Genomic DNA, 22,225 nt, shown 5'->3' with positions numbered 1-22,225 from the left:
CCTGGCCCCATAAAAGGTACTCACAAACTTTTGTTGAATGAATGAATGAATGAATGAAAGTGGAACTTAGAACTATTCCTGAAGGTAGTTGGATTTCAGGATGAAGTCTCCTGCCTATATGAGGCCCGTTACCCACTCTTGTTTTCTTATTATGCCTGACAGGATTTGTGTATGGCCAATATTTTTATCCTGGAAGGGTGCACTGTCCATACAGTAGGGCTGGAGAACTTCCGGCACACGTTCCTGTAGGTGGAGTTGCCAAAGCTGTTGCCTGGTGGAAACTTTGTAGGAAAACCTTCCTGACTTTTCTGCTGAGGAACGTTTGATAACTCTCCTCTAACTACCAGAAATCAACTGACGTTCTGGCAGAGACTGGGGGGTAGGTGGTCATCCGTGGATTAAGGCAGGCGTTTTGCTGTGTTTGTGCTACGGACAACTCTCAGCGAGCCTCTTTCAGGGGCCTAGGACTCTCAAGAAGATCTCTTAAGACATCCCTACTGTCTCTACCTTGCCATAGGGTGTTGAAATTCAGCCGCAGAGGCTTGAAGACTTTGCTGTGAAGCCTCAAGAGAGTCATAGTTATGCCTGCCAAACACGAAATGCACGCCATCAGCCATCTGTGGAAATCTTCCCAGAAAGTAACTCTCCTCAGGAGATGCGTTGTCAATGGGCTGCTGCTGAAATGAGGATGGTGCCTAAAATACCATCAGGGAAGCACCGATTTGAGTGTAATTAATGAAAAATAATCGGCGATGAAATGAATTGTAACATGTCTGTCCTGAGGTCATGTGTTGACAGAAGATTCTTGGGACCAGTACGACATGCCGAGCGAGGAGGATTGGATCAGGCTGCCATTCTCTGGTGCCCTTTCAGCAGCCCACAGAGGAGAGGGGCGCTGAGTCTAGACACCCGTCTTCACCACTCTTAATTAGAACAGGCGACAGCAACTTACCAACACCCAGAGATGTAAAAAATATCCTATGAACAAACTTGAACTTCCTGTGCTCTAGTTATTGGCTTACCAAATAATATTCAGGTCCAAATGCTGTCTCTTTATTAACCCCACATTGGAGGCCACACCCTGGCATTGGCTGTTCACCAGTTGAATTTCTCATATTCTGATATAAAATTACCTGGCTTTTAAGTCAGTCTCTAGTGGGTTGAATAGCAGGATATTACCAGGATGAGTTCCCAATTTCCTGATTATCCTTAGATGACTTAATAGGATTTGTGTTGTTGGACCTTGAATTCCAAGGACTAAATCATGGATTCAACAAGCCCAACCTTAAATGTCCTGCCCTACTCATTTTGATGAGAGAAACCTACATCAGAGATCTCTCAAAGCACTTGGCAGTGTGTCCCATTTTATCTTCACAGTAAGGATGATCAAGATGTTTAGCCACGTAGAGTAAACTACCTTGGCTCATGTGTATGTGCAACTGTGTGAACACAAGTAATTTATGAACATCATTTGCTATTTGCATATGAAATGGGCTTCTAGTTCTTTATGGGGGAGAAAATGGCTCCTTTGGGTCACAATTAGCCAATCTGGCAATTAGTCACAATTAGTCACAATGCTGGCAGTGAATTATGCTCGAAAAGTTGTTTAGACAAAGCAAGACTGAATTTCTCAACTTGAGCAATATATTCAGAGCTGTGGCTTCTCTACTTTGGATTTTGATATGGTTTAAAGTTTCTCATTGTTTAAAGAAACTACTTAAAAATCTCTATTGACTCAAAGCTTATTGTTGGCAGCGTATAGAATTAAATGAATATCAGAAGTTGTGTTGCAACTGAGCAGTTAAAATGCTTTGTTGGGATGATAAACATGATTAGGAGGCGTAAACTCTATTGTGTGTAAACAGTATTACCCTAACAACACAAGGCTTTGGAGTAGAGCAGAGGCATAGGGCAGAGACTCTAGAAGGAAAGCTTGGGTAATATAGGTGGACTTTTAATTTTTTTTTTTTTTTTTGAGACAAAGTCTCACTGTGTTGCCCGGGCTAGAGGGCTGTGGCGTCAGCCTAGCTCACAGCAACCTCAAACTCCTGGGCTCAAGCAATCCTGCTGCCTCAGCCTCCCGAGTAGCTGGGACTACAGGCATGCGCCACCATGCCCGGCTAATTTTTTTTTCTATATATTTTTAGTTGTCCGATTAATTTCTATTTTTTTAGTAGAGACGGAATCTCGCTCTTGCTCAGGCTGGTTTCGAACTCCTGAGCTCGAACAATCCACCCGCCTCGGCCTCCCAGAGAGCTAGGATTACAGGAGTGAGCCACCGCACCCGGCCTCGACTTTTAATTTTTATTCTGTGAACATAATGAATAATCCGTGCAAATTACGAATGGAGAAGTGAAATTCCCGTCCTCCAGGGACTTGCCATTTGAAAGCCTGTTGAGTGATGAGTATGTCCCCCAGGAGTTAGAAGACCATTCTGGAAGAGCTGACTCTGGCCAGTCCATAGGCTGTACAGACTGCTGCGATGTTTAGGATCGGTAGGAGACAGCTCTGGAAGCAGAGTGTCACCCGAGTTTTAACGGTAAGGAGCTGTTGACTGTTAAGTTTGCACATGTGTGGTGGATTATCATCTCTCACACCTGGGTGGAAAAATACCTCACAAAAGCTTAAAGCTATACATTGATGAGTTTGTGAGAAAGATGTTTGTTTACTAATTTTTGCATGGTGCATATGGCTACACATTGATATTTCAAATAAAAAAAAAAGATTTGCTTCTGTAGGCTTTTCTGCACATTGCTAACTAAACTATAACTGTGTGTAGAAATTGATGCTGCATCTTTGGGGAAGATTCTTGCCTGGAGCAAGAAACACATTCAGGGTGGTTTGGGAACTTTGTATTCTTTCAAACCCATAAACTTTTGTTGGTGATTCAAGAAAGTTAAGGCAGATTCTAGGCTGCAAGTCTTCTAGGCTCTTTGAAATCACTCTCCTGTTCTCTAAGCCTGGAAATGAGGTCACAGTGAGATGCAAGGATGTGCCTTTGGAAGTCACATTGAAGAATGAGTTTCCCTAGGACAGGGCTCCACCCAGTAGCTCTTTATTATGCAAATGCACAGAGAGGGATTTGGAACTCCTACTTTCAATTAATGTTGGAAGAAACTGGAGGTTTCTCTAGGACTCTGTTTTCAACACTAACCCGTGCTTCCTACCAGGCTTGATCACCGTATCTTTTTCTGTATCCCCAACAGCCTACATGATTCCAGCTAGCCTGTTGTTTTACCACAGAGCAGGAATGCTGTCTCTGCATTTGCTAAGTCCTCCACCACCTGCCACCCCTCACTTGCCCAAGCCCCATGATTCGGATGCTTCCTTCCCAAGGTTCTTCCTGCCAAGCACCTGAACTTGTTTGCTGGCAAACACTTATCTTTAAGACCAGTGCAAGTGTTGCCTTCTCTGGAAAGCCTCTCCCGACACTTTGAGGAGGAGGTGAGAGCTTCTTTCCATGTACCCCTTCAGAACTTCACTCCTATGTCTTAGGAAGTCCTTGTCACATCACTGTAGTGAAATGACATTGGTCTACATGTGTCTTTCCCTTGCTAGACTGTGAGTCCTAGAGGGTGGGGGGGGGCATCCTCTTTGTTTTTAAATAACTTTCCCTTAACACAGAGCTTGGCATATAATACACCTTTATAGATGCTTGTGGAATAAATGGAATGAATTAAACATTTCACAAGCCTGAACATTTTTCCTGTACTTCAGTACCAAGTCTGAAACATTACAATTGATTATAAATTCTCAGGTGTAACTAATGAATTAGATTCTTCTTTGACATGAGCTGTATTTTGAGAGGAAGTTAAGTATTTTGGAGGTTTCATTTATGTATTTAGGATGCTGGTTTGGTTCACTCCACTGAACTAGGATATTAACAGAATTATCTTAATAGTATTGCAGTATATTATGTAAATAATTACACATTTTATATTTGGTGCACTGTTACAAAATTGTTCAATGATATTTGTTAAAACATGGTAAGTAAGACTTTATTTGGGACCATCAAGATATGTATAAGGACCTTTATAGGAGGGGAGAGAGATTGGGCTGAACTCTGAATACAGTCTGGGTAACTGGGAATTTGCAGCCATGGAGCAGGGTGGGGGTCAGTGGATGGAAAATTACTAAGAGGAAAAATCAGGAGTGAGAGGGGCTTTTGGCTAACCTGACTTAACACAATTCTTGCTGAAGACAGGCCAAGGTGATCAGACATCTCCTGGGACATGGTGGAGGATGAGCAACACCATCAGATATTGGGGGACAGGTTTCTTGCTAAACTGACCTAGTAGGGTTTTTTGCTAAAACTGGATTTTACTAAGAAATGCACAGGTAGGCCTAGGAGAAGGTTCAGGAGCCTGACTAAAGTTGGCCAAGTAAAGAATCTTTGTCAACTGATATGACAGTTTATTAAATTATAACTTTGTGACCTGAAATGACAAACAGGAAAGATTCCGAAGTTACATAAAAACCATTAAGTCTGTATTTGTTTAACCTTGATCTGAAACTATTATTGTAATGATGCTATATTATAATTAGTTTACTGTAATACAATCATTGACTTTATCCATAAATATCCATGCCACTAACAACCAAATATACCATAAGCTCTATGGGTTTGGAAAAGTCAAGCCATATATCTTTTCTCTTCTATAATAAACACTATTAATTTTCAAGGAAAAAACTTGAAGTAATTCTGTATATATTCCCTCACTTATTTGCAAAAGTGTGGTTCAGATCTGATGTTTGCCTTTTTTCCGCTTTTCTCAAAGACAAAGAAAGCTTAGCACTAAGTTACATGCGTGCAATGGACGTGAATTCCAGACTTGTGGTTTTTGTTTTTCTTTACTTCCCTAAAATGAAACTGAAATATGTCATTTTGTTGGTTGACTTTATTGACTTTTAGGAAAAAGACCAACTTGGAAGACATATGATAGACCTTTGGCTGTTAAATTAACCTAATTGCAAAGCTGGCTTTAAAATGGAGAAAAGTTTTTTCCCCACTGCAGGAATACATAGTGTTCATGTTTTATACTGTATATATTTACGCTAGGGAATACTGTTGCTCAGGGACTTTCAAATTGCTAGGGATTTTCTATAAACAGTGCTTCTCTTGTGGGTAGAAGCTGTGGGGGAAGAGAGAGAGGGACGCCTCCTTCCCCTGCTGGGAACTCTGCAGGAGGGCAGCTATTGTTTCTGTGGGTGCACAGTAGAAGCCAAGACAAAAAGAATCTTTGCTCTCAGATATCCTTTGAAATCTGAAAGGCTGTCAGTTTTGTTATTCTCTTACAAAATAGACAAACAATTTTCAGTATCATCTGTTAATCAGTCCCAGACCTCTTTGGTCTGGTCAACAAATTTCACATATATCAGGTCAAAACAATTTCCTTGGAGCACTGGAAGGTGAATGGCTCTAGGATTTAGCTGCGAAGTGGAGAGGGAAAAGGGGCTGCGTGTTAAGGCCCAGTGAGTACTCTGTAGCCTTAACAGGGTGAGGTTCAAAGGAGCCCACATCATAATTATGCCATAGCTACACCCTGGGGGAATGTGACTCTGTGTGATGTGCAAAATTCATCCCTTCCACAAATATCTCTTGAACGCCTACTTTGTACCAAGCGTTGTGCTCTGTGGTATGGTAGACAAGAGCCCTTCTAGAGCCCGTGGAGTTTAGAGCTGAATTTCTTCTTCCTATTATTCAATTTTTGCGCAATTCCATTAAGGAGAAAAAAGGGGTCTAGAGTTAGAAGGACCCACAATTTATGCCCTTGGACTGTCTCTAAGTTCCTACCTCAAGTGAAAACCTAGTCATACTAATCAATCGTGATCAAGTCATAAAAGGACTTCCTCTAGCGCAGTGATCTCGGCCTGGGCTGCACATGGGAATTACCAGGGGAGCTTTTGAGAAATACCAATGACTGGGTCTCCCTCCTGACCAGGTAAATCAGAGCTTCTTACAGGTGGGGGCCCAGGCATCAGTATTTTAAGACTCCCAGGTGATTCTAACAAGGAGCCAGTTTTAAGCACAATGATCTGTTGTATGAGCAAGGGAAGTTTGGGAATTTCACTCCTGGGCCATATATAATGTGAATGATGACATATATTTTGAGCACATGGGTAAAAGCCAGCCTGTACTGCCAGAGGGAAACCTTGGACTTCTAGAAGAGAGGTATTTCTGATTTTAAAGTGAAACCACTGTTGGGTAGGGGAAGATAGAATATATGGCCATGTGAAGGTCCACAGAGTATCATTTCAGGTCCAGAAATGTGGTGTGCAGAAAAAAAATCTAAGTTAGAATTTGGATGATGGAATGGCAGGAGCTTGTGGTGGAGGGGATATGCGTACAGCAGGTTTTGGGTTGGCCTGGGTGAAAAATTCACACACGTTAAATGATAAAGAGAGAATCTTTCATTTGCCTGGAAAGAATGGGAGATAAGAGAGTTAGTCCTTGGGGAGGTTTAGGGACCCTGAAAACTTCAGTGAAAATAGACAAGATTCCAGGACACAAGAAAATTGATGGGTACCGTACTTTTAAATGCCAGTTCTTTGTAGTAGAGGGGGAGTGTGGCTCTTGTTAAATAAAGGAGGGCTTCACTAAAGCACCTGCTGTGAGTGGGATTAGCCAGCGTGGAGTCTCCTTCCCTTCCGGAAATCACTTTACTGAAGTGTTCTTAATTCGGGAAGGAGGTGCAGCGCTTCCTCTGCAGCTGTGGCCCTTCACCTGGAAAAATGAAATGAAAGGGGAGTAAGAAAAGGAAGGCAAGATGTGAAAGTACAGTTAGGAGTAGAGAGTTTCTAAATTGTCGTTCTCCCAGCCAATTAAAGAGCAGGTTAGGATGGGCCGGGAAGCATCACAGAGCAGCCTCTCCTCTCTTGGAAAGGCTGGGAGAGGAAATGGGGCCCTTGTGGGTTGAAACAGAAAAGCTGCAAGACAGAGAGGAAGGATTTTCTCTGTTGGAAAGTGTGGGAAGGGGGTTAACTTTGCAGAGAGGGCTCTGAATGGCATAGTAGCAATGCAACCAGGGCAAACGATGCAAAATGCACCTTCAGGAGGGTTTGGGTAAAGGGAGTCCCTGCTCAGGCACAAAGGGGCTCAGAGGCCCAATAGCCCATCCGCCATTCACTTCTGCTGGCTGTCAACAAGCTCAGCGGGGTGTGTTATGTCAGAGACAAACCTGCCAACAAGGTGGCACTTTCTAAGGGTAGAGGGAGCCTAAACATTTGTATAATTCAAAAAATCATTATTAAAAAGTTTTGTTTCACCTAAATTTTGATGTCCAGAGTCAAATTCTTGGTCAGGTCATTTTAATTCAAGTGCTATCAATAGTTGATTTAGTATTATCTCCAGACCACATGCAGTTTCATCCTCACAAACATCTTTCGGTTTGGGACTTTCATCTCCATTTTATTTTTATCTTCATTTCTTGAAGGGCTCCCATGTAGTTGAGGATTATCAACCTAGAGCCAAAATGAAACACTGATCATGTGTGTAGTTTATACACAGTATGTGTATATAAACACGTGGTTTTTGGTTCTGCAGAGTTAAAGGCAAAGGTTAGTATTTAAAACAAAATTGGATGAATGGATTAGTTTTGAGAGAAAATCACAGAGCTTTCTGAAAGCACATAGCTTTGGGGTCTTCATTAGGATCTGTATTTTAAAATCTCAAGTCTGCAGTTTGTATTATTTTTTAAACCAATGAGAAGTAGCCCATATGTTAGAGAAAAAAATGGACCTTGGTTGTCACCTAGTCCAATGCTTTGATTTTGGAGTCGAGTGGATTGCAGCCTGGAGAGGTTCAATGACAGATGTGAGCTCTTGCAATGAGTGGCAGGGCTGGGACTGGAACCTACCACCCCACTCTGACATCAGTGCTCCTTTATCTGTGGAGACTGCCTTGCCTGGGAGGCAGTGCTCCTTTCTTGTGAGGTAGTACGATAGTCACTCTCCACTCTCCCATTCGCTGGTGGTAATGACACACCTTGTCACAAATTGCAGACATGTTTTAATCTTAACTGCACTATGCCTTCACTCTCCAAGTATCCTAGACGTTTCCAAGGCCAGTGGGACAAGCCAGCTCCAGACAGCTAGTCACCTGACTGCTTGTTGCTGCAATTCCATAGCAACCAGAAAGCTGCAGGGCTAAGTTTATGGATTGATAATGCACTGATCTGATCACCAAATATTTGTTTGACATTATTGACTTTATTGTGGTGGTGAAAAATAAGTCTCATATTATCAGCATACCTTGGTGTAATGCAATGAAAGTTGAGATTGATAAACACTGTGGTCTTTCATCTACATGGCACCGGGGTTGACTTCGTGTTACTTGTCTTTAGGTGACAGAACAATGAGCTTAAGTAAGACCGTATTCAAGTCTTAACATGCTTATTAATACAGTTCTGAAAACATTTACTTTAAAAACATGTTGATAATTTGCTTTGTATACATAAAACTACTTTGCAAGTTTCTTCTGGGATATTTACGTAAAAATAGAATAATTAGGGTTCTGTTTTAGGGACTGATCTCTTTTCCTTCATTAGAATATTTTTTCCCCCTCCGGAATCTTGTACAATTGGGCCATAGAGTAATGTGTTACCGTAGCAGAATCTTATTTAAATCTCTGTATTATTTGGAAGGCTTCAGTTGGTTTCCATCTTGAATCTTCTGGCTCTCTACTTCTTTTCTTTCTCTTTTGTTTTTTTGGCTACTGAGCATTTGCCATTTCTTTGTTTTGTTGCTGGATTCCTGGCTCCCTGGGTTGACCTCCATGTTCTCAAGCTGTTGGAGACATTTAGTACAAATTCAGAGAGAACACTTACAAAAAAGTCTTTTATTTCTCCCTGCCAGGAAGGTAGAAAACAGTTCAAAACGACAGGACATCTTCCTGGTTTTAGTGACATTTGAAAAGAGGTTTAAATTGACTTCTATTTGACATTTATGGAATGTGTACTTTATGTTAGGACCTGTGTTATAATAGTTCATTTTTAGAAAAATGGCAATAAAATAGGTAAACTGTTTATTTTTTTTAAAACTTTAATCCTTCCTCCCACCACCTGAACAAAATTGCCTCACAGGTAGTCCTCCAAGTTCAGAGAAATGAATGTAAATAGCATAGGTCTAGCAATGACTCTTCAATTGTTTTAGAGTCAACTTTCTGGAAAGAGTAGTTCATATTCAGTATCTGTATATTTCTTTTTTCTTAATCATCTTTTTCTCAAGTCTACATCCATTTGCTTTCTGTCCAACAAATGAAATTATTTTAACTAGATTATTGTATATTGTTGCTTAACGACCATAACTACACTGAAGAGCCTAAAGCAGCAGCAATCATCTCTTGATTCTGTGAGTGGGCTCAGCTGAGCAGTTCTTCTGCAACAGATGGCATTGGCTGAGTTGCAGTCATCTCTAGGGCCAACCAGGTTGGAACATCCAAGCTAGCTTACTCAGATGGCTGCAAGCTGGTTCTGGGGTCAGCTAGGAGATCAGTTGAGGCTGTTGACCACAATGTTTTGGTTTTTCCTCCATGTGGTCTAGCTTGCACTTCTCACAGCATGGCGGCTGAGTTCTGAGGGAGCATTCCAAGCACAAAGACAGAAGCTGAAGATCTCTTAAGGATAGCCTAGGAAGTTGCCTTGTCTCACTTCCCCCCAGATTCTTTTGATCAAAACTGGTCATAGGCCTTGCCAAATTCAAGGGGAGGGGAAATACAGTTTATTTCTTGACAGGTAGTGGCATAATCACAATGCAAAAGAGCCGTGGGATGCTGCAGCCATCTTGTAAACATAATCCCTAAAGCTATCCTAACGAACATAGTCCATTCTCTGTAGCATTTATATTATTGCCATTCTCTGTGGTTTACTGAAGCTGCTGTTTCCTAGTTCCCTTTCTATCTCTCTGCACATTCATCTGTAGTCTTCTCCATTTGCACTTCTTTCCCTCCTTGCTCCTGGCATATTGGCATTCCCCAGTTTTCCTCACTGCGTTGTCTTTTCATCTCCATATCTTGGTTAGAAAATCATATCTGCATTCATGGTTTAAACTTTGATTTATTTAATCATTTGAACAATATTTATTGAGTAATTAGCATGCACATACCATCTGCTGGATGAAAGGGCTGCTGACACAGTTTTGCAGTTTCTGTACTGCACAACTTCAAAAGATGCCATTCACATTGTAGCTTTTATATTGACAGTCTTATCTATCTGTGTCTCCTATGACTATGTCTATGTCATATCAGTGGTTCTCAACAGAGGGGTGATTTTGTCCCACAGGGGACATTTGGCAATGTCTGGAGACATTTTTCATTCTCACAACTTGGTGGTGGGGATCTTCTGCCATCTAGAAGTTAGACACCAAGGATGCTGCTAAAAGTCTCACAGCACACACAGGACTGCCCCTCGCACCAAGAATGATCTGGCCCATAAAGTCATTGTGCTGGATTGAGAACCTGCATGCACATCTGTACCTGCAGTGCCATTTCCCTTTGAACTCCGGATCCAAGTTCCAGTGGTCTGTCCGCCACGTCTCCCTGTGTATTGACTCACCTCCAAATGCAACGCGTCCAAAAGCTCCTCTCATGGTTGTGTTGCTTCAGCCTGGGCCGTATCTCAGTCTCTGGGAAGGCCACCGTAACCCACCTGAGTGCCTCCAGGCTCACGTCGCTCCAATCCACTTTCCACACTGCTGTCAGAATGATGGATTTTTCGATGCTGCACAGACAGCTAAACATCTCTCTCTCCTGATTTAAAACTCACCAGTGATTCTCCATGGACTTCAGATAGCATTTAAACTTTCTAATGTGGTTTGCAAAATATTTCATGATCTGACTTTTTTTCACATTTCCTATTATGTTTTCTAGTCCTTTTCTGTTCAGGCAGCATGACTGCCTTGTGGTTTCTAAAATGTGCTATGTTTTTTTATGCCTCTCGGTCTTTGTATGTGCAGAAAGGCCTCTGTCCTAGGAGAATGGCCAGACTTTCTTTAACCCTAGACTTGAGCCACCTCCTCCTGAAAGCTCTCCTGCCATCCCCACCTCTACCCTCCTCAGCCCCAGGCTAGAGTGGGAGATCCTCTTTTTTGTGCCTTCTCCGAAGCCCCATAAATGCTTCTGCATTTGGAGACCCATAAATTCGATGCCCCTGCAGCAACTGTCAAGCTAATTGTCATATTTATATTTTCTTTCGGCTCACATCTTGCCAGCCAGGCCACGACTTTTTTTTGAGATTACCAGGTAGTGTTAGCCTCTACAGTGCTGGTGCATATTTAGGCTTAATAAATGTTTGTTGATTAAAAGGGATCCCGAGGGACTACCTTTCCTCTTCCTAGTGGGAGCTACTGATTGGTGTTAAAGATAATGTATTTATTCCAAGAACTGGATTGGAAGATGACTGTCCACCAATGACAAAATGGTTAAATAAATTATGGTATATCCATATTGAATATTTTGCAACTATGACACAGGTTTAAATATCTGTATTAAACTAGAAAGAAGCCTGTGATGTTAAGGGAGAAATGCATAAAAAATGTTGTGGTAGAATATAAATGTGGATGTGCATATGTGTTTGCATATGTTTATATGAGCATAGAACATAAAAAAAGATATGCTTCAAACTGCCAACATCAATTTCATTAAGCATACTTTATTACTATAATTAACAACTAATAGTCAAAAAGTAGGTACTGGCGTTCAGAAATTAATTTCAAGACCACACATGAATGTATAGACAATAAAGGTAGGAGCTAGTGTAGAAAAATACTACTTTAATGGCTTAGGAAAATGTTTACGAAAATGGGGATCTCTTTTTTTGTTTATCTGTTGAATGCTTATATATGCATAGAAATAAGTCTGTAAAGATTTGGAACAAAATGTTAACAGTAATAATTTCTGGATGGCAGATGATTTTTATCTCTTCTTTTGGCTTCTCTGTGTTATGCAATTTCAACACAACGAGCACACCTTATTTTCATAAGAGAAATAACATTATTTCTAAAAATAGAAGATAGTACATAAAAACTGGTACCATTAAGCTGTCTGTTATCTGAATACCTAAGACTTGAAAAAACAACAATAGCATGAAATTATTACCAAATGAATCCATTTGAGAACAGCAGTCGCCATGTAACATTTTATTCTTTTCTTTTAGCAAAGACTGAAGGAAGAGAAGGAAGCCAAGCGGGCTCTTTTGGATGCCAGGCATGACTACTTGTTTGCGATCGTGGCTTCCTGTTTGGACCTGAACAAAGCTGAAGTGGAGGATGCCATTCTTGAGGGGAATCAGGTGTGATGCATTTGGGTTCTCACTGGCGTGATTATGGTGGGCACAGAGGGTCAGTGACACTGTCCTTTCGCAGGACCCTGGGCTGTGCCTCAGAGGGTGTCTGCTTTAACACACACAGGGCTTTATTCTGACTCCCTACTGGTAGTGACACAATGAGCTTAGGGCTCTTCTGCTCTCCACCTTGAATAGGGGAAGTCATCATTGTCATTTGAGTTCCATGATTCTGATGACAATGTCTGCATGCAGTGAAGCTGGGCTCTCATGCCATTTTGGGATCTGAGGTTGGGGAACACAGTCTCTTCTCAAGCTGCTGATTAATCTTTTTTTGCATTTATCCTGTCTTAGGATTGGAGACTAAAGTGTGCCATGCTTTTCTGGCTTTGACTTTGGTTTGGCAGCTGAATCTGGTTTCCTTTGTTCCTAGCCTGGAGTTCCATTTTCTGCTATGATTTCTCTCCAAAACCCAGGGTGTGAATTGATTTTGGATGGGGAAGGCCAAAATATGGGAGGATATAATTTCCTGGGCTGTGAGAAAGGAGTATCAGGAGCCCTATGATATGATGTTTTTTTTTTTTTTTAAACTAATTAGGCATGAGAAAAAGCAAGCAAGCCCTTTTTGTTGCCAGAGTGGCATACTATATTGATAATCCTTTTTGGTGGTAGGCTTGTAAATGTTTAACAACTGGCTTTGGGCAGGGTTGTTGGGGAGGAGGCACTAGTTGAGTATTTGCCAATTTCTGTGGTGTAAATACTCCTGCCCTGGCTGTTTTAAGCCCACCGTCATGATGTTACTGAGGTTGAGTTGGAAAGAGTTGTGAGCGATTGGATCTCATGGGCCAGTACAAGTGGCTCCGGCTCACCACTGGCTTCATTCCTTCCTGCTGGGCTACTCTGGGGGGTTAATAGGAGTCAGGGGAACAATCAAGGGTGGATAACACTAAAATGTGTAAACTCCGGGGTGAACTAAACAGGAGCTGAGGAAATGTCCTTCTCCTCCTCTTTCTCCTTCTCCTCATAGCTAACATTTGAATGTTTACCATGTGTCAGGCCCTGTTCTCAGTGATTTTCATCTATGATCTCATTTTAATCTTTATAGCACCAGGAGGGAGGTAACATTATTCCCCAAACATGGAGGCATAGGAGGAGACAGGGCCATTTGGGGAGATTGAGCCAGAGACGAAATGCTTGACTCCACTTGCTTCCCAATCCAGACTTCTGGATTTGGGGTAATGCAGGTGGAATATGTGGGAAAAAGTTTGGATCTGTAGGAATCCCAAGTTAAACTCTTACATCAGTTTCAGGATGCAGGAACGTCAGACCCTGGAGGTTTAAGAAAGCATCTGGCTGAGGCTCTCAAGCAAGGCTAGAGGGATGGGAGTGTTAGTACTGGCTGCGATGGAGGGATCTCCTTCACGACATTCTTGGCCTAGAAGATAATCTCAGTGAGTCCTTCCTACTCATCCCTGTGGCATCTTCAGTCAAGGAAATGTAACAAAGAAAACAGTTTAACATTTTATCTATAGCATGGTGGAAATGGAAGGGGTCTTATTTTCACACTTAAATTTTCAGGCTAGATTTTATCCTTTAAAAAAATTATTTTATGTTGTGGTAAAATACACACAACATAAAATTTACTATCTTAACCATTTTAAGTGTGCAGTTTGAGAGTGTTAAATATGTTCACATTGCTGTGCAACAAATCTTCAGAACCTCCACTTTTTTTTTTACCTTCCAAACAGAAACTCTGTTCCCGTTTAACAACATCTCCCCAATCCCCCTTCCTTCCACCACTGGCAACCACCACTGCACTTTCTGTCTCTAGGAACTTGGGTACTCTAGCTACCGCATGTAAGGGGAGTCATACAGTATTTGTCTTTTTGTGATTGGCTTATTTCACTTAGCATAATGGTTTCAAGTTTCCTCCCTGTTGTAGCAAATGTCAGAATTTCCCTCCTTGTTAAGGCTGAATAATATTTCTTTGTATACGTACACCTCATTTTGTTTATCCATTCATCGTGGTTTCCAGCTTCTGTGGAAGCTATTGTGCATAATGCTGCCATGAACACAAGCGTGCAAATATCTCCTTGAGACTCTGCTTTCAATTCTTTGGGATATATACACAGAAGTGGAATTGCTGGATCTTATGGAAATTCCATTTTTTATGTTTTGAGGAACCTCCTACACTGTTTTCCACAGCAGCTGCACAAGTTTTCATTTCTGCCAACAGTGCACAAAGGTTCCAGTTTCTCGACATCCCCACCAACACTTGCTAAGATTTTCTGTTTTTTTGTTTTTGATGGCAGCCATCCTAATGCGTGTGTAGATTTTAACTCTTTTTCTTCTCATATGAATTCCAAACTGTGCTATTGACTGTTTAAAACAAGGACTTCTGTTGGTAGCAGGCCAGGGGTCAGACCTCTGGACTTACAGGGAAGCTTGTGGGTGGCGCTAAGTGCTCGGTTGCTACTGGAAGGAGTGTTTGTAGTCAGATGTGTTCTCATGGCAGTTTTCAGTGATTATTGCAATTTCATATTAATTATCTCTAGTGCGTTAGACTGAGTTTTGAAAGGTTTATTCCCTCTTTCTGATCTGCTGTTGACTGCAAATGAAACACTCATCTATATTTATATCTGCCTTCAACAGCTCAACACTTTAGGAAATTAGCAGAAATGGAGGGACAGTCCTTTTTCAAATGTGCATATGTAGCAAATATTTCTATGATTAATTAAATTACTTTTTTGAAGGAATGTTTGGTATGGTGAGACATTTATTCTTTCATGGTTTTTATGTTGAAAAACAATGCTCCCTTCCATATAGGATGCATTAGATACAGTCCTGTTTGAATAAGAAAGATGATAGTAATTTTACTTTTTAGTAATAACAATGCTGACTTATGTGCAATTTCTAATTTACAACAAAAGTAGTTATGTTGCCTTTTTTCCCCCCAGATTGAAAGAATCGGTCAACTTTTTGCAGTTGGAGGTCTCCGTCACCTCATGTTTTACTACCAGGATGTGGAGGTAGCAGAAACAGGTATCCACATTTGATGTGACATAACCCAGAAGTGTGTCATTAGATTTATGCAAGGGTGGCTTGCAGAAGAAAGCCACTGTGAGAACTGACTTCTTACCCTTGGGGTTGGGGGTGATGTGGGGAACTGTACATGTGGTGGGGGTGGCCCTGTGGGAAAGGTTCTGTCTTCACCCCAAGGATAGAGGACAGATAATGGCGGGTATTTAGCCTGGTTCTTCTGGCTTTATGGGGAATGTTTTGTTTTGCTTCTCAGGCTGTGCTGGCAATAAGGGAATAATAAAGTAGATTATGTTTGGAGACGTCCTTTTCTTATATTCTAGTTCATTCTATGTAATTATGTTCTAGAACTTCTAATGAGAGTCTGTTTCTCATCTATACAGGCATTATTTCTTTTTAACATAGGAATTATTGCCAGTAAGTGTAACATGAATTTTTCAGTTAGATATCACATTATGTTTATTTTCTACTGCCTGTTTTAAATGAGTAATATTGAATGACGGTTTTGATCATTTTCACTTAAAAAAATTTACAAATCTTTCTATGGATTCAACTGGCATATCTCATTCTACTTTTAAGTGGATTAATATAACTTTTAAGGCCAAACTAGGAACATAGTGAATATGTTATTAAGTATGTTAATATATTAAAGTATCATATATATCATTTTATGACCCATTTGAAAAAAAAGGAAAATAGGTTATTGCTCTTGGCATAGAATATGAGTATGCTTTTTTGTTTAAGAACTGAAGAAATTATGCATGCAAATTCTAACTGACTGGCATTTTCTCAAAGTTATCAATTTGGTATTTTGTGTTCAGAAAGTTTATTATGTTTTGAGTATAAAAAAAGAAAGTTGCTTTGATTTCTACCCCAGATTGCAAAACATAAGCTCAAATGAAATATCAAGTTCTTCCATGAACTGTGCACTGGGTAAAGCTGGCCTACCTGTGTAAATTTTACACAAAACAAGAAGGGTTCATAGGATATAAACATAAATGCAAGTTTATTTTTGCTTGTCACTCTCCCTTTAAACCTTTTCAGTGGCAGTAGTTCTTCTGACTGTGGATTAAAATTCAGGCAATCCTGTGACATTCCTGGATATTGTTAGATAAAAATCTCTATGGTCATTTCAAATTACAAATGCAATCTCAATTCAAAAGTAAAAAAATGTCCAGTTGATCAAAAGTGAAATTTCCCCATCCTCACCTTTGAGGCTCCATTCCCCGCAGCCAGGGCCTCTGATGGGTGAAGTTTGCAGTGGGAGAGGAGTGTGTGGTCCTTCTCTGCTTCTGCAACTTCTTCCATGCCTTGTCTATGTTGGGAGGCAGGGCAGAGACAAGAGATGGTACAGTCTTTTCAAAACTGGCACAGCTGTGAGCTGGCTGACCTCGCACTCTCTACTCCTGCTCTTGCGGATCCTGTGGTGGGTTCTCCCAAGGTTACCACTGGGAGCACAGGCTGTGTGTCCCATGTTGATGGGCTGTCCTCACGATGGCCGCTGCCCTCTGCCTCTGTAATTTGTAATTTGGCAGTAAACGCCAGCCTGATTTGCTCTGTCCTATCATCCCTCAGGTGCTTTTTTTGAGCAAGATTTAAGGTGGCTCCAGTCTGGCTCTTTTCAGGGGAGCCTCCACCTGGTTCCCTCAAAACACTATGTCCGTCACTCCTGCCTTCTGTAGAGGTGGTGTTAGGTCCCAGCTCAGCCCAGTTTCTCTCTCTCTGTCTTACTGCACACTGTGTTTAGATTTCCTGGGCAGGTGCCATATCCCCTTCCATTTTCTTCTTAAACACCAGGAGACATAAATCAGGCTCTTGAGGTGGTTGGATTGAAGACCCTGTTTCTTGAGAAGGGTGACCAGCTGTCCTGGTTTTAGCATGGAATGTTCCACATCCCAGGAAACCCCTCAGTCATGGGCAAACTGAGACAGCTGACATCTCTTTCTTGACCTGAGGTTAACAGTAGGAACACTTCACACCCCTATCCTTTACATAGCATAACTGTCCTTGAAAAATCCTTCCTCAGTCCACACTCTCTTGACCTTTTGGGATTCTAATGGGGGAGGGGAGAAAGTTTACTCAGTTCTAGGGCAACTACTTTGAAATTTCTGCAGTACATATTTTTGGCCTTAAAACTCTCTTTCTTGTCTGATATCTTTCATATCTTGGTACCTTCATCAAAACGTCTTGTCTAACATTTTATTACTCATGAGACCCAGGTGGTATTAGTCAGAAGTGGGACACAATTTTGAATGAGAAAGAGAGAGAGAAAGAGATCTTCTAGTTATTTTTATTGGGGGTTCACTAAGTCCGAATCATACTTTCTCTATCCCAGCACCATCAGGAGGAAGAGCCTGAGGGAGGATTACTCCAAGAGGTTCTAATCCCAGGGCTTTAGGATTCAACATCCAGTCCACTGCCCTCCCCAGAGTCCTTCATTTACACCATCCTCCCACCCCAATAATCTTGACTGAGCTACCAGTTCATTTGAAGCTCTAAACGTTTCTCGGGCAGATGAGAACACAATGGAATATGTCAGAGCATATTCTGTGCTTAAATGATCTACTCAATGAGCTACATGCTTGGATAAGCAAAGATGAATTTTCCAATTAATGATTATAATTACTGAACTGGTATTTTTATATGCATTTCTAAGGGCTTTACATGTATTAACTCATTTAATCTTCACAAAAATTCAAGATATTTAGTTCTAGTATTATTCTTCTCCTTTTTAAGATGAGAAAACTGAGGCACAGTAAGATGAAGTAACTTGTCCCAGGTCACATGGCTGGGAAATGTAGCCTGAGATTGAAGTCCCGGGGGTCTGACTCTAGAGCACACACTAGTAATCAGGGTGTGGTCCCACCGCTGTTTCATCCGACTGCAGCGGTCTACTGAGGGACCAACCAGCTACGCTGACTGTGACAGAGTAGGGACAGCTGGGAGAGCAGGGATTCTGTGTGCTGTAGTCTGAGCTGGATTTTTGATTTTGGCTCTGCCACATATTGGCCGTTTGACCTGGAACAGGCCACAGCTGCCTCAGTGTTGAGGGACACAGGGTGCCCGGCAGAGGGCCAGGAACACAGCACGTGCCAATAGATACTTTCTCCTCCTCCATCCTTTCTTACTGCCCCCGGAGCAACGATTTTGACATGAACCCATGATCTGGAATCAAACCAATTCCTTTAGATCTCTTTAGGGCTCATGCTAGAGATTGTTTAAGGGGTGGCCCCGTCTAGGGCACATGGACAAGTCATCAATGGCTATACTTTAACAAGGAAACTCCATGCCAAGAGGATATAAATGTAAATGGCATTTGTGCAACTAAAATTCTTTTGCATTTGTAGGACAACTTGGCTCTCCAGGAGGGGTAAATCTTGTCTCTGGAAAGGTTAAAAAACCTAAGGTGTTCGTGACCGAGGGAAAAGATGTGGCTCTCACGGGCGTGTGTGTGTTCTTCATCAGGACGGACCCTTCCAAAGCCATCACCCCTGAGAACATCCACCAGGTGAGGACAGGAGTACTTGTTTGCCCTGAGTTACCAAAATCACATACATTGCACAAAAATGTCCCTCCTGTGGAGACAACCATTGTGTTCATGACAATATCTAAAACTACTTTCAAAGAGACATGTTTTTAAGCATTTAAAGCAAGGAATTAAGAGGACATTTTCTTTAAGTCTTTGGAGTAAGAGGACTTAATGTTCAGTTTATTAACAAAACTGATAGAACATTTTGCATGTGTGTCTAACAGTGAAGTCTTTCTTTTTAAAAGGAAATCTCCATACATAATTTACTTAATGGCAAATTTCATACATTTAACATAAGATTTTTAAAGTAGATGTATAACTTTATTTCTTGTGCAAAGTAAAGTGTATTGGTACACGTTTTCTCTGCTTCCCAATGGGTACATTAGCTTCTTGGAGCAAATAAACTGGTAAACATCTAGTGTTACTACTTATTTCATGCTTTTATTTTGGTGATTACAATTGAGAATAGTATAAAGCTTCTTTCTTTTTTTATTTCAGGGTATTATGAGGATACAAACATTATGTTTACACTTTATGTCTTTGCCTCACCCAAGCGAGGGTTAGAGGCATGCCCTTCCCCTCTACAATGCTCCCTGTGTCCTTTAGTTGCAGGTTTACCCCCCTATCTCCCTAATCCCTGGAGAGTATTACTGCCACGTGATCACCCTAGTGTTCATCAGTTAGTACCAATTGGATGGCGAGTACAAGTGGAGCCCATTCTTCCGATCTTGTGGTGCCTCACTTTGGATAATGGGCTTAAGTTTAATCCAGGAAAGTATAAGAGGTTCTGGATCACTGTTGTTTCTTATGATTGAGTAATATTCCATTGTGTACATATGCCAGATTTTAATAATCCACTCATGGGTTGACGGGCACTTGGGTTGTTTCCACATCCTTGCAATAGTGAATTGTTAAAGCTTATTTCTTAACCAGGTTTTTTAACTAATAATTTACTGAGTGTTTGGTTCATTAACAAACTTTAGAAATGACCTAGTAGCTCTGTTGTAGTTGTACATCATTTTCACAATAACGGGTCTCCTAATTGTTTTCCAGGAAGTGAGCTTTAACATGTTAGATACTGCAGATGGAGGCCTGTTAAATAGTGTGAGGCGTTTGCTGTCGGACATCTTCATTCCTGCGCTCAGGGCCACGAGCCACGGCTGGGGTGAGCTTGAGGGCCTTCAGGAAGCATCCAGCATTCGCCAGGAGTTCTTGAGCTCCTTAGAAGGCTTCGTGAGCGTCCTGTCGGGCGCACAGGAGAGTTTGAAGGAGAAGGTAAGGACGAATAAGTTATTCCTTTAAAAATGATCAAAGGGTCAAAAAACACAATATGTAAGCGTGGATTACTTCTCTTAGGTGGTCTTAATTCCCCTATGTCACAAATCTTGGAAAAATTTTGTAGGCAATTTCATTGACTTTTCAAGACAGGGTAGTGACTAGATGTAAATTGCTACAGTCTGTAATGATTAACGCGTTCGGGGGTTGCATAAAAATGCTGGCAGTGATGTAGGTTTTACTCAGTCAGATGGGTGACTGCAGAGGCAAGAGTATGAAATGCTTGTGCATCCTACGATGAAAGGAATTTGGGACTGGAGTGGTGTGTGTGTGTCTGTGTGTGTGTGTGGTCAGGTGGTAAGTAGAGGTGGGAAAAAATCCTGAAGAGGCTGGAGAAGGAAAGAGGAGAGAATGGATCGGGTCCGGGTTCAGCCAATGACTAAAGGGCCTTTAAGAATAAGTTTGGCAGATGTGGAATTTAGCTTCTGTACAATCTGTGCTGTCTGTGATAAGACTGTGTTTGTAAGTACTTGGGGCGGAGGGTGGTGGATGCACACTTGTATGTGTCTGTGCACGTGTGTGTGTGTGTGTGTGTGTGTGTGTGTGAGAGAGAGAAAGAGAGAGGAGAGGAGATAAAGGAATGAGTGGAAGATGACGGAGCCCAGACCAGGCACGTATGGGAGGTAGTGGAAAGGATCCTATGGTGATGATGACAATGTGACACTCTCCCCCATTCTCCATGGAATACTGATCCTGCTGAGATATTGGGATATTGGGAGGGTCATTGCACTTTCCAAAGTATGTGGAATGGGAGAGTTGAGCAAATTTTACGCAGATGGACACAGGATGACTTCAGCTAACATCTGAGTTCTATTTGTGATTAATTATGATGCAGGCAAGACCAAAGTGCAGACTGGATCAAAGGAAATTGTTAGCATTCTCTCTAAAGAAAAAGCAGTGTTTTTTCTTATGGTTCCACTTCATATTGTAATAGAGATATTTAAAAAGTGGGATGGATCTGCACGTGGGAGGAGACCTTCTCTCTGAGTGGGGGAGGTCGTTGGGCTTTTGGGATCAGGGAGGAGAGCTAGAAGGTCCGACCAGGCTGGGGCGGTGTGAGCACAGGCATGCAGGAGTGCGGGGCAGGTAGGTGCTTCCCCGATGGCTTTCCAGAGCTCTGTCAGCAAAGGGAAAGACACAGAGCCCAGTGTGTGTGTGTGTGTGTTTTAAAAATGCATCATCTTATTATTTAATTTTCATTTTAACTAGGTGAACCTTCAAAAGTGTGACATATTTGATCTGAAAACCCTAAAGGAACCTATGGACTACTTGACTCTAGCTAATAACCCTGAGACACTGGAAAAAATAGAGGGTTGTATGAAAGTATGGATCAGACAAACAGAACAGGTAATTTTCAGAAACCAAATATCAGTTTCAGGCACCACGTTACTGAACTAGCCAATGGAAGGAGGTGGCATTCCATTTGCCTAAGTGTTTTACTGTAAGTCCTTGAAAAGGTGAGAGGTTCAGCGTGGCTTTCATAGACAGTCATTAGTTAAGGAGAGATAGCAAGAATTCTAAGAGCTGAAAGTAAATGACTTTATGTACTTGTATCACTAGAAGGCTACACTTCACAATTTTTTTCTTAAGGTCGAATTTTCTTTGGAGAGAACCGCTGTAGGAGTATGAGGAGTTTTCTAATTCAGCGTGTCCTCCAAAAGGGAGCTGGAGACTTAACCTTAAAAAAATGTTTTTGGAAAAGTCCTAAATGAAGGAATGAAGGTGGACATTACATGAAAAAGTAAATACAATTAAAAGTAATTAGCCTAAGGCATGGCATTTTCCGAGGTTATATTGCTCCAGGATTATACAGTAAGCTAAATAGCTGAGAAAACTTCCTGAGGTCAAGGGCTCCAAAAGCTCACTGAAACTCATTAAATAAGCAGTTTTCAATAGTAGACTAGGGTGATTATAGTTAGCAACCATAGATTATACATTAATATTTCAAAGTGGCTAGAAAAGAGAACTTGAAATGTTCCCAACACATAGAAGTGATAAATACTCAAGGTGATGGATACCCCAAATGTTCTGACTTGATCATTACACA

The 22,225-nt window shown here is 41.4% G+C and overlaps 1 protein-coding gene across 1 annotated transcript in view; it reads left to right on the top strand.

Annotated features, from left to right (window-relative positions):
• The first annotated feature begins 2,482 nt into the window (after window positions 1-2,482).
• The window catches only part of DNAH5 (dynein, axonemal, heavy chain 5), a 291,357-nt gene continuing 271,614 nt past the window's right edge, over window positions 2,483-22,225 (top strand). The window contains exons 1-6 of the mRNA XM_012642647.1: window positions 2,483-2,539; window positions 12,150-12,284; window positions 15,233-15,317; window positions 18,662-18,822; window positions 19,897-20,118; window positions 21,388-21,525. Of these exons, the coding sequence (XP_012498101.1) occupies window positions 2,483-2,539; window positions 12,150-12,284; window positions 15,233-15,317; window positions 18,662-18,822; window positions 19,897-20,118; window positions 21,388-21,525 (798 nt within the window). The remainder of the gene's footprint in view (window positions 2,540-12,149; window positions 12,285-15,232; window positions 15,318-18,661; window positions 18,823-19,896; window positions 20,119-21,387; window positions 21,526-22,225) is intronic.

The sequence above is a fragment of the Propithecus coquereli genome, unplaced genomic scaffold (assembly GCF_000956105.1).
Source record: "Propithecus coquereli isolate 6110/MARCELLA unplaced genomic scaffold, Pcoq_1.0 Scaffold100, whole genome shotgun sequence".
Taxonomy (NCBI): domain Eukaryota; kingdom Metazoa; phylum Chordata; class Mammalia; order Primates; family Indriidae; genus Propithecus; species Propithecus coquereli.
The sequence above is the reverse complement of the archived record's forward strand: the minus strand, read 5'-3'. Positions and strand labels throughout refer to the sequence as shown.